The sequence below is a fragment of the Bombus terrestris genome, chromosome 5 (genome assembly GCF_910591885.1).
Source record: "Bombus terrestris chromosome 5, iyBomTerr1.2, whole genome shotgun sequence".
Lineage (NCBI taxonomy): Eukaryota > Metazoa > Arthropoda > Insecta > Hymenoptera > Apidae > Bombus > Bombus terrestris.
In genome coordinates, this window is record NC_063273.1 from 858,274 (window position 1) to 874,392 (window position 16,119).

Below are 16,119 nucleotides of genomic sequence, written 5' to 3' on the forward strand. Positions count from 1 at the left end.
TATAAAATAAACGCCAGACATACATATATAGAGATAATTGCGTATTGCACGGTACTTTATGTGAATTCTTCGTCGATATTTCTGAAACGAACAACGATTTAAATTACAAAATTATTGTCAGGCCTACGTGCCTACGTGCGCGGCGATCGAGAAGAAGATAACGCGGAAGAGAGACGGCAAAATTTCTAAGAAAGTTCACACGAACCGCCGAAGATAAGGTGTTAAGAAGTTATATCGAGAAATTCGGACTGTTAGTTTATGCGGCATGCGATAAATAATTTAAAGTTACAGCCCAAGTCTTGGGAAAGTTTCCGCGAAAAGTTGCCGAGAGTAAGATATCAAGATATTGTATTAAGAAATTCAAACTATTAATTTGGTACAGTAATGAATAATTTAAAGCCAGTTTACATGTCATGTCTCCGTCTCCCGAACCATTTACCTCTCTTATCTAGCCACACCTTTGCCGAATAATTAAATAATGTATAATTTTCCATTCGCGCGTATAATCTGTCAGTTTAAATTTCGTTCTTGTTTTATGCTGAATGTTTCTAGATACGATCATTGAGGCCAACTTCACGCAATTATACTAACAGCACGTTCAAGCGATAGCGTAACGGTATCATATATTGCAAAATTTTAAATTCGTTTAACCGTTTAGATATATTATTATCCATGATTAACGCGATTAATTATCCGTCTTGTATAAAAATTGTAAGTATGAATCACAGTATCTTGAGAAGATTTAGTTATACGAATCGAATATACGAAAAATATAGATTACAAAAGAAAGATAATTTGTTTTAGCCATCTACAAATTCAAAACAGAGTATGACAAATACATTACCACAACAATTAGATTTAGTGAAGGCACTAGCTCTTAATAATGATTTGATATTATTAGCAAATCAAATATTTGGCGAAGGAAAATGGAGTCATAATATTACTAGCCAAACAATAGGTGTAAATTTTATGGATTTTATTAATCATTCGTTTGTCTTATTAATCTGTTTGTATATAAACTTTATGTACTGTATGTAAACTTTATTACTTAAATATATTTTAGATTTTATCGAAACTTTCATGGGTAAATATGTTTGTGGATGTGTGACACTTCTCAAGGTCCAATTGAAAGATGGAACATTTCACGAGGACATGGGATATTGTTGCACAGAAGGAGCTATGAAAGGTTTAACAATACATTGCGCAAGAATTGTATGTTCAAAATTTGATTACTTTATATTTATTTATATTATAGAACTAGTCTTCTTTTTATTATTTTATTCAGGGCTCTCTTACAGATGCCTTTAAGAGGGTATTGTCATGTTTTGGTAAAGAGATAAATACTGAAATACAAAATCTATCAAAAAAGTTGTCAAATTCAGATACGGTTGCTGATAGTATATTTAACGAAACGGAAGACAAAACTTCAGAAACTAAAATGCCAGAACCGTGTGCTCGATCGACTCCGTTTATAAGTAAAAATGATAAAGAAAAACAAAAAGCAGGTTTTTACAATTTTTCGAACTTTTTATTTTTTATGAACTGAGCTATATCAAAATATTTGGTTGTATTATGTATTTTTTTAGAGGATGTATTAAAATCAAAATGCCCAAATGTTGCGAAGGAGCAAGTGTCTGTAGGACAAACGGTAGCAAGTTCTGTTGGTCAACCGGAGCAGTATATCAAAACTTCGAGTGAGATGAAAAGTCATGTGCATCCCAGTATTCCGGGTAATCAGAAAGAGCAAAATAATATTGAAATAGGAGATTCAAAATCAGGTAAATTAGTTGAAGATTTATTTGTTTATAGACTAATTTTAAATGAAATATAAATAATTTTTAGCATCCGAAGAAGAACTTTTACGAATGGAACGGAAACGAAAACAGATGGAGAAACAAGCAGAGTATAAGAGATTAATGAAGGAAAGAGAACAACAGAAGACTAATCAAAATAAAAAAAGCAATACAAGATACTAGTCAATAAAGTTAAAAACTTTATATGAACGAGTCGTATAATCACAGTTGTATACACAGATGTGGAAACTCCTGTGTTAAAGGTAGTTATTCCTGATTTGAAGACAGAAGATTTCTTGAATTGTTTAACACACGCATGATATTGAATAGTCAAAACAATTTCAACAAGGTAATACATGGTGGAAGTAAACAAATTAATTCTTTTGTAATTTGAATAATACTTTGTAAATAGGTATACATTATTTCTTCATAAACAATTCTATTTATGATTAAATTTCGCTTTAGGGGACACAACATTATGGCCTTGTGTCTCTTATTGTTTTAACTACTCTGCAGCAACGCCGCTGGTGGTAGATTGGAGAAACATCGGTCGTCGCATAATTGTGTTAACCCCCATTACGGGAGTTTCAGGGCTTGCGTACACGACCGCGGTTATAGATTATGGACTAACAACTGCCATATTGTAAACATGCCCATTTAATTCCCATTTCCCATCGAGTGTAATTTGATTTTGTGCAAGAACACGTGTGTTATATGCTGTGATATGTTTTACATAATAAATATTCATTCAGTATTTCTATAATTTTAAGGAAGTACAGTTTTTAAAGTTAATTATCACCATGACCGTGATGCAAAGAGTAGTGTAGGTATTTTTATGTGAAATAAGGTATTTTGGCTATGATTGAAATTCATAGGTTATATACGTATGTTTACAATTCACTTTTTAGCTTTCATGCATATTAGAACTTCTATAATTTTTATCGACTTTTATCAGACATCTGCTGAAAGTAATGCTTTTATTAAAAAAAAAAAAAAAATAAAAAAAAAAAGTATTTTTATACCTTCTGTCTGTTTTGTATACGTCGCTCCTACATTAGAAATGTAAATGCAACTTTTATTGTAGAAAGCCGACTACACATAAGGGTAAACGAGCTATTTTGAAAAAAGAACCGAAATTAATAGAGGAAGCTAAACAAACTCTGTGTTTCAAAGGTAAAAACACTTCACAGATAGTAGTAGATTTTATGAAAGATTTGGTAAGTTGAACTGTATATTATGATAATGATAAAGTGACTTACCTGAATGACATGTTGAATATTTGGTTTTAGTACGATTTAAAGAAACCAGATGCACAGATAATGCAAAAGAAAAATGATATACTACCATTTGAGGATATAACACCTATCGAAAAATTTTCTGTAAAATATAATGCTCCGCTTTTTATGATCGCTTTGCATAATAAAAAACGTCCCCACAATTTAGTAATGGGAAGAATGTATGAACAAACGTTATTAGATATGGTAGAATTTGGCATAGAAAATTATAAAGGACTGAAAAGTTTTAAAGTTCCCAAAATTTCAGAAGGAATGAAACCCTTATTAGTTTTCAATGGAGAGCTCTTTGAAAATAACTATGAGTTAAATAGAATTAAAAATTTGTTTGTGGATATGTTTCAAAGGGAACCAGTTGAAAAGATTAGGCTTCAAGGTCTCGAACATGTTCTGAGTTTCACTGCTATTGACAATAAAATACTAGTGCGCAGTTACAGGTACATTTCTTTCTTTCTTGATATTATTGTATACCATTATATAAAGTTCTTTCAAGTGTAATTTATTTAATAAAATTATGTTTTAGGATACTTTTAAAAAAGTCTGATTGTAGAATACCAAGAATCGAATTAGAAGAAATTGGTCCAAGAGCAGATTTAGTTTGTAGACGTACGAAACTAGCTTCTGAAGATTTGTTTAAGCAAGCTTGTAAAAAGCCAAAAGAGCTGAAGGTAATATCTTTCATTTTGGAAATAATGATTGACAGGAAAAAGTAATGATTTAGTATTTACTTTCGTTTTATTATTTATTTATTTATTTAATATACGATCACAGGTTAAAAAGAAGAAGAACATATCTGTGGACAAACTTGGAACAACCTTTGGTCGTGTACATGTTGGATCACAAAATATTAATAGTATACAGACGAGAAAAATGAAAGGATTAAAAAAGACAATGGCAGAGAAGAAAGCTGGGGCGAAAAGGAAAAATATAGAAAATAGTGATAATGATAATACAAAAAAATTAAAAACTAATAGTGATTCAGCTGATTAATAGTTAACTATTTATCTAAAATCAGCAAGGAAATAAATGTAAAAACAAGTATTTTCTCTTTTATTAAAAATATTAAATTACCATTAAAGATTTTTGTTGATTTTTATTTAATATTTCTTGATGCTCCAATTAGTTTGAGTTTTGCAATCCTAGAAAGACAGAACTAGAATGTAAAACACATAATTTAAAGATTAAATTATTGAAATATATATATAATATTGTACCTTAATTATTATACCGTAAGTGGAAAGATCCGATCGTACTTTATCGCACGCCGTAAGTAAAGTTTCATCTTTCACATCTTGCTCTAAAATTTTGTTACGTACAGCACCTCTAAATTTTATCAAACATTCGACGATACTGTCCATTCTATAATCATTTACTGCACTAGGATTTGAAATTCCGAATTTGGAAAGTATTTCTGATGTATAATTTAATACTGCAGCTACAGCAGTTATACAGGTACTAGAAGTGTTCGTACTACTCTAAATTTAATACAACAGTATATTCTAAGTTCGTTGTTGAGAATATCCGAGTAAATCAATATTGGCTACTAAATATATATTTACCTGAGGATCGTGTAACATTTTATTAACTACGTTAATTAGATTTATAAGTGACTTCATGGCTTTTGCAGTGTTAAAATCATTTGCTAATGCAGTATTAATACTGTTTTTCGTTTCTTCCAAACACTGAAATATTAATTCAATAATGAATATATATATGTTTTTATGTAAAATAATAAAATACAGCGAGATAAGTAACTAACGCGGAATAACGTTGCTTCATTTACATCGCCAGTATTCCAATTTCCAACGATATAATTATGACAGTTGCTAATAAAATGTTCAATTTTATGTAACACAGCTACCGCATTATCCATTACATCGTGGGAAAATTGAAGTTCTGAAAAATGAATATTAAAAATATAGTTAATAAAATTCACGTTTAATCTAAAATAATTTAATCGTATATAGAAATAAATTATTGCGAGCTATACCATTTTTATAATTCGAAAGTAGGCAAAGGATTCTAAACTGATTTGCTGTATATTTTTCAAGGAATTCTCTTATACCGATGGTGTTCTTAAGACTTTTTGACATTTTTTTGTGTTTCAAGGACAAATATCCATAATGTACCCAATAATTTACCCACTGTTCTACTTCGTGATAACAACACGATTGTGCTTCCTCGTTCTCATGATGTGGAAAAATGAGATCTATCCCACCGCTGTGAAAGTCCACGGAGCTTCCAAAAATTGTGCTAATTGAAATATAAATTTTACATATATATTAGCTTTAATACGCGTTATGATACAACATATAAAACAGAAAGATTCTAATATGGCTCTCTACCTTGCAATAGTGCTACATTCTATGTGCCATCCTGGCCTTCCAGGAGCCCATGGGGACTCCCAAAATGGTTCACCTTCCTTAGCTGCTTTCCAAAGGCAAAAATCTAACGGAGATTTTTTATCAGGATGAAAACTATCTGACATTGGAGTTGATAGCTTGCCATACATTCCGTATTTATGCGTATCAAAATAAACAGATCCTATATGAAGAATAATTATCATTTACGATAATTAAAGTCTATAATAGAAATAATAGCTAAATTGTTACATTTTATATTTCACCATCTTTCAAAGTGTAAGCATTGCCTTTGTCTAGAATGCTCTTCACAAACTGAATAATTTGCGGTATATAATCAGTTACCCTACAATACAGATGAGGCTTTGTAACATTTAACATTTTCATATCTTCGATAAATTCGTTTTCGTAATGTTCTGTTAGATCCTTATAATTTTGTTTCAACTCTTTTGAGCGTGCTATTATTTTATCATCTATGTCTGTTATGCACATAGCCGTTACAACATTTATATTGAAGTGGTCTGACAATATTCTCCTGATAATGTCCGAATACACGTAAGTCCTATATGAATGAAAGTTTAAAATGTTTGTTCACATTTTCATTATTTAATAACTGAATTATTGCAAACAGATTAAGATAATATTATATTTTGTTCTTATGTTAGTTTTAACAATGAAATAAAAAACCCTTTCCGAAGAATTTATTATCATCTTATATGCAATTAAAAAGAAAAAATAGACCTTACACCGCATGTCCTATATGTGCCGAATCATATACAGTAGGTCCACAGAGATACCAAGTTAGAACGGCTTTATTTTTTAAAATTAACGGCACTTCACATTTTGTTATGGGATTGTAGATTTGAATATCTGTTTTATATCCTGTAGGTCTCAACCACTGTGCTTGTTTCTTTAACTTTGTTTCGGTATGTATAAATTGATAGCATGCCTTTCGTATTTTGTAATAAAATACATTCCTTATAAATACATTCATTTTAGCGCCTTTTATTATTAAACGGGTTTTATTATTAAACGATCATTATTTTCTTATAATCAATTATGATTAACTGACATTCAATTTTATGGTTAACTTAACCTTAGAAAATTCGCTTCGCACTTTCCTATCAATATTAACTTCAAAGATTGCCAGATGCGGAGCGCTAGTGTTGAGAAACACATTTCGAAATTTGTTGAAAGTTGTGTCCGTGATAAGTGCTGCGTAGGCTAGAATTAAGGATTTGTTGTTCAAAAGATTAAGAATTTCAATGCAAATCGTTAAAGCAAAAGTTATCTTGATATATAGAAATTCATTGCGAAACTTTTCTACGTGTGACAAGGTGTGGTAATTTTAATGTAATGAATTGCATAAACATTTTATAATACGTACGTTTTTAACAGTAATAGTGATGTATGATGTGAACTCAGTCAAAATTTTATTTTAAATAATCAAATATTTTAATAAATTAATAGTTAAATAGCGGAATCGTAATTTATATTTTCTCGTTTTTTTAGAAGGAGCAGAACATAACCTAAATTTGCGATTGACGTTTTATCTTTTCTTACAATTATTATATTAAATACAGTTGTACGGGATGGATAAATCGATCTTAATGCAAAAGCAGGTGAAGGATAATGCAGAAGATCTACAGAAAGAATTTCTTGATATGAAAAATTGGGAGGAACAAATGAGATGTAAAGATGAGCAATTACGGAAAGAAAAAACTGGTCAGGTACAGGTTGTGATCATATTCCTAGAAATATATAAACTTATAGGGATGATTTTTGTAGATTACTTTACCGCCAATTAGAAGTAAACATAAAAATAAAACCAAAAATCCCCCTACAAAGAAAGATCAAGGTGATAATAAATCAAAAAGGATTAAATCACACGATTATTCTGCTTGGGAGAAATTTGATGTAGTAAGTTTATTAATGTGAATATGTATTGTGAATATTGAATTAAACATTTTTTTTTTTTTTTCTGTAAAACTCAATAAAACTTGGGAAAATTCTGATTACTTGTAATATTGTTTCAAAGGATAAAGAATGCAGAAAAATAGATAATAACGAGCAATCAGATGATTCTGAAGATGAACATATGTCTAAAGAAGAATTAGAGAAAGCACATGAAAAAGCAACAAAACATAAAAGCGAAGGCAATATTTTGGTGCAACAACAGAAATGGTCTGAAGCAGTTGGCTGTTATACAAAGGCTATAAAACTATTTCCATATGATGCAGTATTTTACGCAAATCGTGCACTCTGTCAGTTAAAACTAGACAAGTATATATGTCTTTTGATTATATCTGCATATTCAATTAAAAATTGTCAGATGATACTAAAATATTACACTTTTCTGTAGTTTTTATTCTGCTGAATCTGATTGTTCAACTGCACTTCAATTAGATGGGAGTTATGTAAAAGCTTATCACAGAAGAGCAACAGCTAGAATGAATCTAAAGCAATATAAAGAAGCTAAACACGATTTAGAAAAAGTTTTGAAATTAGAACCTTCTAATAAGGAAGCCAAATTGTTGATAAATCAAATTGAAAGCAAGATTAAATGTTCAGAGGTAATTAATAACTAAGAAACAAACTTTATTATTTAGTTAACATACTATTTAGCAATGCTATTTTGTACAGACAAGTACTATAGCGAAGGAAGGTACAAAAATGTCAACAATTGAGAAAAAAGATATTAAAAAGACTACGATTGAAAAGAAGATTTCTGAAAAAACGTGGGACGATACTGCATCAAATGTACAAACAACAAAAACCAAGAATATAATAAACGCTAAAAATATGGAGAAGAGCAAAGATAATAAAAGTGTTGTAAATATTAAAGATAGTACAGAGAATAAAAAAGATAATGTGATTGATACTAATGCGAAAAGGGATCCACGTATTCCAGATTGGTTACCAGAGAAAGATGAAGTCGTTGTAATAGAACCGATAGAGAAGCCTCCTCATTTACGTTCAAAGGTAAAATTACATTCAATATTAACATCCATGCTCGAAAATATCTGAAGTTTTTGTCGATTACAGAAATCATTGACGAAAATACCTATCCAAGAAGTGGAATTTGGTATCGATCGGTATAAGTATACTAACGGCAAAACAGCATATAGCAGAGATGATCCTGTACAAACAAAAGAACCTCATAAAGATCCCGTGCAGAAAATGGAACCGCATAATGTTGCGAAAGATAATACTTGTATCAAAGTTTCTGAACCTCTGGATGATATTAGTGGTATTGTACCTGCAATTCCCAAAACAGCCGTACAGTTTTTAATGAATTGGAAAAGAAATAATTCACCAGAATTTAGATACAAGTATCTGAAGGTAAGAACAATGTGTAAAAGTTTCAATTTTTTAATATACAACAAAGTATGCATTTTAACCTAATTAATAAATCAAATTGCAGCAATTATCAGAGGGTAGTTTACCTAGAATATTTCAAGATTCAATGGAATCGGATATTTTTAGCCAAATAATAGAAGTTTTGAGAACGAAATTCGTAGGAAGGAAAAATCAGATATTCTACTACTTAAGAGATCTCAGTCGAGTTAAGCGATTTAGAGCACTCATCATGTTTACTAGTAACAGTGACAAAGAAAGTAAGTGCTATTGTACAAAACTTAAAATAATGTAAAATGTTAATAATATTTTTCTTCGATTTTTAGACTTAAAAATGTTGTTTGAATATTGCAAAACGGTCGAAAATGTGCGTGAAGATGAAATTTCAGCTCTACAAGATAAATATGAAATGTAGAAATAAATGCATAGTGATATGCGGGTATAAAAATATTTTTAAATACTGTAATGACATTTAGTTATATATATATATGTGTATATATATATATATATATATATATATATATATATTTTGTATAAGTATTCCTGTTTGAATAAGTTTGAATAAAGGAACGAAGATTATTAGAATTATTTCTTAATTACTTGTACTATATTACATTTTGTGTTACATTCTTTAGTGCTTTACGTACGTACGTACAATATTTGACTAGAAACTTAGAGGAGATTGTACACTTATGTTATTCGTATTAAAGATAATGAGAAAATATTATCGTTTTATAGATTGCGGTGAAATGAAATTTACACACGACCATTCAATAACGTTTGTATCCTTTGATCATTTTTCGTAATCTGCGATTTTGCTTGACATATTTTATCCAGTTGTACTTTCACATTATGATCAATTTCTTTTAATGTTTCTTTCATAGGTTCTATCAATTCTTGCGTTTTCCTGAAGAAAAGAATCATATACATGATTAAAATAAGCGATTTTAAACGATGCAAAACTTAATATGTATATTCTTACATTTTTTCTATTTTCAGTTGTTCATTTACTTGTTGATATTGGTTTTTCCATTCTAATAATTCCTTTTGCATGACTTCTATATCCTCCTGTCAAGAGTAACGTAAATCACACGCGTGATACTATAAAATATAACAAATCAATAAGTTACCTGGAAATAATCCAATAATTTCCCAAGTGGATTTGTCGCACGTGTTAATGTTTGTATCGTGTTTCGTAGTTTATTAATTTCTTTTGCTACAGCGTCGCGTTTTGAATTTGTATCCCACGTCTAATAACAAATATTACGTTTAATGTCGTAAAAATAATATTTTATGATAATGGTAAATTGTACTTACAATATTTGTTTTTTTAGGTATCACGTCTACATTATCATTATTAACCAATTCCTTTTGTGTTTCTAATATTTGAGCAACAAGATGTCCATGTTCTTGCGTTAATTGATCATCGGCTTTATAGTTGCCACTGTTTTCTAAGGAATCGTTGCCAGTTACTCTAGTTTCCATCACTACCATGTCTTCAGCATCGTCGTCGTCATCATCATCCTTAAGATCAGAATTCTCCACAATGACGCTAATGTTTCCCATAGGCGTTCTGGAAGATAAAGCAGTAATAGTTTATATATTCTCTATAAGATCTTTTACATACAAAGTATTAAAACGATCTAACGGTATTTCTTCGTTAACTATTAACTCTGCTTTGCCTCGTATTCTAGGTGCTGCAGGTCTGGCACTAATTGGTCTCGCAGTAGGTGGACGTAAGGAAGTTCTTGGTCTAGAATTTGATCGTGGAATGCTGAAAGTATTTTATCAAGTTATCGTTAAATATTACAAATATTAATTTTTCATAGCATAAGATAAGATGACGCGAGCGATACCTAGCATCGTTATTTTCTGATTGAAACATTTGTGCCTCTGATATCGACTGACCAGATTTTTCTATGCTTTGTAAAGAAGCTTCGTTATTTACTATATCATTTTCCTTGTACTCCAGCTTGTCTATATTTTCATCTATCTTGATGTTATCTCTGATATTTGGCGCAGATTTCGACTCTGAATTAATAGAGTTTGACGTATCGAGTATTTGATTTTGTAATTCGTTATTTTCAGCATTTGTTATATGCTTCGACTTGTTCTCGGATTCTTTTTGTTTTTTGTTTTCGTCGACTCTCTTATCCGACTGCAGAGTTTCAGACAAAGGTGTGGAGGGTCTATTCTGTTTGAGTTTAGCAGACGAAGAGCTTTTCCTATGCGCAGATGCAGGAATTTTTTCTTGGGCTGGCTAAAACATGTAAATTCAGCTCTTTCGTGTTCATAATCTAAGCGTAAGATATATTAAATTACCTCGACTCGTGGTACTTCCGCAGCTTCGACATTCTTTTGAGAATCTTGATTTTCGTTTTTACGCGTTGCTTCACGTATCGTCGAATTATCTTCGTTGACAGCTTTTTTTTTTCGTTCTATAGATTTTTCTTTCGACGTCGAAGCCCTTTTCTGGGATGTTTCTTTCGACGATGATTTTCTTTCATCTTTTGCTACAGACAGCTTACTTCTTGAACCAGATTTGCCTTTTCCTAAATTCTTCTTGTATCGTTCGATGGCTTGCGCGCTGCTTATCTGTTTAATTTGTAAAACATTTTTAACTTTATCGTGTCGTTGGTTTTTTTTTTTTATATTTGTAAGTAATCGCATAGTCGTTTGTGCTTCTTAGAAACGGTCGTAGAATCGTTACCTTCTTGTCTAAAGCTTTTCCAATTGCTTGCAATAACTCGTTCGTTTTAGCTGGTTCCTGACCTGAGATTATCTTACTGGCTCGTACAGTTAAATTAGCGCCGGTAATCAGTTCTGAAATTATTGCCCGGTATATTTGAATACGTCGAAGAACGTTATACATTTTATAATACAAGGAGAATTATAACTTACTCACGACGTCGATCAGTTTTGTTAAATAAGCAAGTTTCGCCTCTTTGTTTTTTATATTTTCTGAATTTAGTTCCTCCTCTGTATACAAACCGTCCAGAAAACCAGTTTCGTTTATGACCTATGATATACCATTCATTTATTAGTTATAAAAGCATTGATTATATTCGTGTTTTATTTACAGCCAGAAACACGAGCAAAAGATACGTTACTGCTGAGACGATATCGTGAAGAAATCGAAACGGTGGTTTTCTTAGTAATTTTTCGGTGAGCGGTGGCTTTTTGAAGTATTTGCCGAGTAAATCTTGAGTGTTTTTAATTGTTTCAGGTTTTACATCGTCCGCCATTGTTAATCACAAATAAAACATATCACTGGTTACACTGCCTTTCTCACAACCTTGCTGAAGCTTTGTGTGCATCAAATGGTTACTTGGCAACCAATGTATGACCAACATGTACAATTGATAGACTAGATCTATTTGACAGACTGGAATTTTATGAATAGTTCCTTTTTTTTTTTTTTTCTTTTTATCAATATGCGTATTATTATTTTACTTTGTTTTACCGGTTGTTTCAACGACATGATATATATGAGAAATGGATCATTGCGTAGAAATTTAGAAAAATTTGTATTTCAGATAAGTATAAGAGAATGGAAAAAAATAAATATCGATATAAATACAACTACTCGGATCAAAAACGATCATTCAGAGAATTAATCTTATACCACTGAACGAATTCTTCTCTTCTTCGTCTTTAAAATGCCGTAAGTTTAACAATATAAACAGCCCGAAAGAAACTAAAATATTCAGTCTACCTCTAATTAAATTATTTTAATCTGGTCGTATAATGTTGCAAAAATTTCAGTCTAAAAAGCTTACATCCAGCGAATAATAATTAAAAAGCGTTATTTTTAGGTTGGCATCTGCTCAACTTCCTGTTATCATTCAGGCTAATAACTGGACGACGATGAGTGGATGGAGGAGAAGAGCGGACTACGAAACCTGGATACTGGTGTGCAATCGTATAGTGGAAAGGGAATCGGATAAATCAACGGACGTCGAGGCGTTAGCGTTTTATAGTGCATTAATTAGTCCGTGATGAGGAGGCGGATAAAAAGTTTTTACAACGTTATAAATGCAAAAGGTGGATAGGATCGTTGGTAAGACTCGTGGGACGCGATTCGCCATTTAATTTCACCTTCTTTTTACGCTGACCATCGTCCGTGTCGTATTTTACAAGGTACGTATACGCGGTGATGTGTCCACGTATGACACACTCAGGCCGAACCGTTTATGGCTTTACTACATGCTCGCGCGTTCGCTGTTTCGCGTTACCGATGCGTGCTTTATTGCCATCGCTTTATTAGGCTTTCGTTTAATTGGTCGGCTGTATCGGTCAAGCTTCGCATGCTTTTCTTAGTTATGGGCTAATCGCGTGCTTTCTAACGAGCTTCGTCTCTTGTTTTACTACGGTTCTATCGAGCTTCTTTTGCGCGGAATTAGAGCCACTTTACGATGCTTCGCTGGATGAGATTCCTATCCCTAATGGATCATTCTAGATCGAATTCGCGCTCTTTTCATCTTGATCGATGGACGCGTTTATGTTGTCGAAGATGCTTGCCGATCGAACGGTAAAGATATCGAAAGAACGAGTGGTTTTTTTGCCGAACAACCTGCCAAATATATCTATGTAGGATAGGTGTGTGTCGGAAAGAGAAGTAGGTAAAAATGGATGGATTTGAACGATCCGGGTACCTCTTGCTTCGGCACGATGGACGAAATAAAGGATTAAAAAAAAATTTTCTTTTAAGGTTACTAGCCATTTCACTTTATTAGAATACGTCAAAATTTCTTTGACTAAATTAAAGTTAAATATCGTACATAATAATATGGCATCGTCCCGCTCTCAAAACGAAATCATACACCACACACAAATTACACGACAGAAAAATCTCAGTATTCGGAGATCACAAAACTGATACTGTTGAAAATCATCAAAACTGATAAAACACCTACGTCAATGAGTTTCCTTTATCGTATTTTATCGTCCCGTTATTACGCATAATATCGATGATTTCCTTTCCTCTTGGAAAAGACAGATCATCGACGGTGTCGGACGCGGAAGAACGAATAAAAATAATTTAATTATAAATTATCTTAACAGACTTACGTTTAACCTACGATATTGCGGTCAACGATACATAATCGACGATTCATACTAATGTTACATATAATTTATACTTTTTCTCCGTATCGATAGTACAACGACGATCGCTTTAATTTTCGAGATTTTCGCATATCTATAAAGGTGTACCGACCGTATCGACCTTTTTCTTTTTATTCCTTTACAATGTAATCTCTCAAGCGTTCGAACTTTGTTCACCTTTTTGCTAAACTATGTTACATTTCTCTTTAACGGACGTAAGCAATTGAAACGAGAGTTTAATAAATCAGTTTTGTACAAGACTAAATGGTTTCTCAACGATTCTTTATTTCGAGAACGAAGTTATTTTTCTAAATAAAATATTCAGAAGTTCTTTTTGTATCGATAGATCGGAAAAATACAGAGCCACGAATATCTAATATAAGCCTAGTTCCAATTTCATCGTCGCAACATTCATCGATCGTTTCGACCATACACCTCCCTCTGTCCTAGCTCGTCCATCCATCTCGTTTCCAACCAATCGCATCTTCATCCTCGACGTTCACCATCCAAACGCAATCATCCTGGATTCTGCGCGTCGAAAATTCTCCCAAATCCAGACGATCATCATTTAGCCTCTATCTTATCAGATCTTGAAATATTCATCTTTCCCTCCGCTTTATTTATCTCTCGGCCGCGATCCTTTAGATTTCCTTGTTCAGGATAGTTCCACAGGGTTGAACCACCCCGAGATTCGTCAATTTCGGCCTCTTCGAGGTGCTTTTGCCTTCGTCCTTCTTCAGGAGCTCTTCTATCGAGTAAGGATTCCTTTTTCTCTGAGGTTGCGCCGGTCTTCCTTCGACCGCCGCTTCTTTGGCCATGGTGCTCTGCTCGTTTCCCGTTTCCAAGATTCGCGGAGACGCCGCTATTTTCTGCTTGTCGCCGTTTGTTGGCGGTGGACTCTGTCGATTCTCGAGGTTTCCGGACGAGCCGGACGTACTGTGTCTGACGAACGCGCTACGATCGCTGCCGATCTTCTGGCCGAGTTCTAGGATTATAGGCGAATTTTGGAAAGGCTTGTAGTGGTCTTGGGACTCTGTGTTCTCGTCCAGGTCGCTCTTGTCCAAGGAGTCGTCGCTGCCCGCCATCGAGCTCGAGCTGGATTTTAAATCGACCTGGTTCGTTGGTCCGCTTTGTTCCGACAGACGTTCCACGTCTAACGATCTGCAACAGATATCCGACGATTTAATCGGAACGAACGCACCGATGGATCGATCGTACGTAGCGCGAGATAACGAGCGATAACAATCGTCTTTATTACCGATCCGTTTTTCGAGATTTAATAAAAAAAGAAAATGTAGTCCGATTAAGGGCCACTCCGATCAAGGAAACAGAAATCGGTCAAACAACTTAGACTTACGTGAACGATTGCATTCCATGATGCAAGTGCAGCGTAGTTGCTTGATAAAGAGACGAGTAAAAGCTTGGATTCCAGGATGGTGCGCTGGTATTACCGGAAGTTGTGGAAACGTGCAACGGTCCCAGCGATCCCGGATAAAATAATTGGTAATCCGTTCTCATGAGCGTGTCTGAGGGTAAAAATAAAATACATCGTATAATACGATGTAAATTTCACCGAGAAAAAGAAATTACGATTTAGCTCATTAACCTTTAACGCTTTCATTATATATATATATATATATATATATATATATGTCGGAGATCCAGTAGGATCGGAGGTGTGGGCAGGTGATGAATCTTCGCCAGTATTAGCCATTGTCAAGGTACGATCCAGAGTTTATCGGCACAAGTATGGAGATGCGAGGTTTGACAAATAAACTGCGGCGGTTAGGTACTCGCGATGCTAATGACGATAGTCTTAGGTCCGATAACGAATCCGCGGTAAACGGGACTCTCTTACCTTTTACTCGTTGGCGACTCTTAGGTGGCACTCTCGGTTAGCACGCGAATTAAGCAATCCGTCGAAATGACGTACTCGAAGCTCTCACTGTCACGCTGTTTCGGAAAAATTGCTCTATTCTCTCGTGGCGCCAGGTCTTTTATATTCGTGGAGACAAGTCTTTGTTCGGAGAGTGAGAGAAATTGCCGTTATTGTTAAATTGGTTGGTCTTCGGAAGTGTCATTTGCGGAAAAAGGACTGTTTGCCTATTTTCGTTAATTAAGGTTTAAGGTTTACGACGGGTCATTAGGCTGGCTGCAGATGTTTTGCGAATATGTCTCGACAACCGGCAATCGACCTACCCATAGGAAACC

At 33.3% G+C, this 16,119-nt stretch overlaps 6 protein-coding genes across 12 annotated transcripts in view; 3 read left to right on the forward strand and 3 right to left on the reverse strand.

Moving 5' to 3' along the window:
* The first annotated feature begins 8 nt into the window (after nt 1–8).
* Nucleotides 9–2,556, forward strand: LOC100647655 (DNA repair protein RAD52 homolog). Its single transcript, XM_048405660.1, has 6 exons — nt 9–711; nt 805–958; nt 1,064–1,212; nt 1,286–1,505; nt 1,587–1,778; nt 1,843–2,556. The coding sequence occupies exons 1-6, from the start codon at nt 673–675 to the stop codon at nt 1,974–1,976; spliced, it is 888 nt and encodes a 295-aa protein (XP_048261617.1). The 5' UTR covers nt 9–672; the 3' UTR covers nt 1,977–2,556.
* Nucleotides 1,919–4,167, forward strand: LOC100647535 (ribosome production factor 2 homolog). 3 transcript variants are annotated; one of them, XM_048405658.1, is made up of 5 exons: nt 1,919–2,056; nt 2,878–3,010; nt 3,083–3,522; nt 3,609–3,753; nt 3,857–4,167. In XM_048405658.1, exons 2-5 carry the CDS (start codon nt 2,999–3,001, stop codon nt 4,073–4,075), a joined length of 816 nt encoding a protein of 271 aa, XP_048261615.1. In that variant the 5' UTR covers nt 1,919–2,056; nt 2,878–2,998; the 3' UTR covers nt 4,076–4,167. The 3 variants fall into 3 exon arrangements, with proteins under 3 accessions (XP_048261615.1, XP_048261614.1, XP_020718595.1); XM_048405657.1 differs by having other exon boundaries at nt 2,007–2,142; XM_020862936.2 differs by lacking the exon at nt 1,919–2,056 and adding an exon at nt 2,475–2,616.
* On the reverse strand, nt 3,814–6,575 carry LOC100643038 (probable cysteine--tRNA ligase, mitochondrial). The gene is made up of 8 exons (XM_003395366.4): nt 6,192–6,575; nt 5,712–6,007; nt 5,431–5,629; nt 5,076–5,338; nt 4,845–4,981; nt 4,645–4,767; nt 4,300–4,560; nt 3,814–4,224 (listed from the first exon to the last, which is right to left on the reverse strand). The coding sequence occupies exons 1-8, from the start codon at nt 6,437–6,439 to the stop codon at nt 4,183–4,185; spliced, it is 1,569 nt and encodes a 522-aa protein (XP_003395414.1). The 5' UTR covers nt 6,440–6,575; the 3' UTR covers nt 3,814–4,182.
* The window catches only part of LOC100647419 (RNA polymerase II-associated protein 3), a 38,289-nt gene continuing 28,405 nt past the window's right edge, over nt 6,236–16,119 (forward strand). For 2 of the 5 annotated variants that reach the window (XR_007224004.1, XR_007224005.1), the window contains exons 1-12: nt 6,627–6,782; nt 6,958–7,175; nt 7,234–7,365; nt 7,484–7,728; nt 7,808–8,018; nt 8,089–8,427; nt 8,491–8,787; nt 8,870–9,062; nt 11,885–11,967; nt 12,029–12,142; nt 12,339–12,466; nt 12,618–12,942. Coding sequence is in view for 2 of the 5 variants with exons in the window: in XM_012309018.3 (XP_012164408.2) it covers nt 7,038–7,175; nt 7,234–7,365; nt 7,484–7,728; nt 7,808–8,018; nt 8,089–8,427; nt 8,491–8,787; nt 8,870–9,062; nt 9,129–9,217 (1,644 nt within the window). In the remaining 3 variants the exon portion in view is untranslated. Of the gene's footprint in view, nt 6,372–6,626; nt 6,783–6,957; nt 7,176–7,233; nt 7,366–7,483; nt 7,729–7,807; nt 8,019–8,088; nt 8,428–8,490; nt 8,788–8,869; nt 9,063–9,128; nt 9,527–11,884; nt 11,968–12,028; nt 12,143–12,338; nt 12,467–12,617; nt 14,174–16,119 lie in introns of those variants that run through there. The other 3 variants (XR_007224003.1, XM_012309018.3, XM_003395819.4) reach the window with 3 other exon arrangements.
* On the reverse strand, nt 9,559–12,112 carry LOC100642923 (TRAF3-interacting protein 1). The gene is made up of 10 exons (XM_048405646.1): nt 11,913–12,112; nt 11,704–11,821; nt 11,513–11,625; nt 11,125–11,397; nt 10,659–11,062; nt 10,451–10,576; nt 10,120–10,375; nt 9,933–10,052; nt 9,785–9,870; nt 9,559–9,709 (listed from the first exon to the last, which is right to left on the reverse strand). The coding sequence occupies exons 1-10, from the start codon at nt 12,045–12,047 to the stop codon at nt 9,559–9,561; spliced, it is 1,782 nt and encodes a 593-aa protein (XP_048261603.1). The 5' UTR covers nt 12,048–12,112.
* LOC100647063 (paired box pox-neuro protein) overlaps nt 14,255–16,119 on the reverse strand; it is a 33,406-nt gene continuing 31,541 nt past the window's right edge. The window contains exons 5-6 of the mRNA XM_003395816.4: nt 15,266–15,434; nt 14,255–15,069 (exon numbers count right to left, since the gene is read on the reverse strand). Coding sequence (XP_003395864.1) covers nt 14,550–15,069; nt 15,266–15,434 — 689 coding nt within the window. The 3' untranslated portion in view covers nt 14,255–14,549. The remainder of the gene's footprint in view (nt 15,070–15,265; nt 15,435–16,119) is intronic.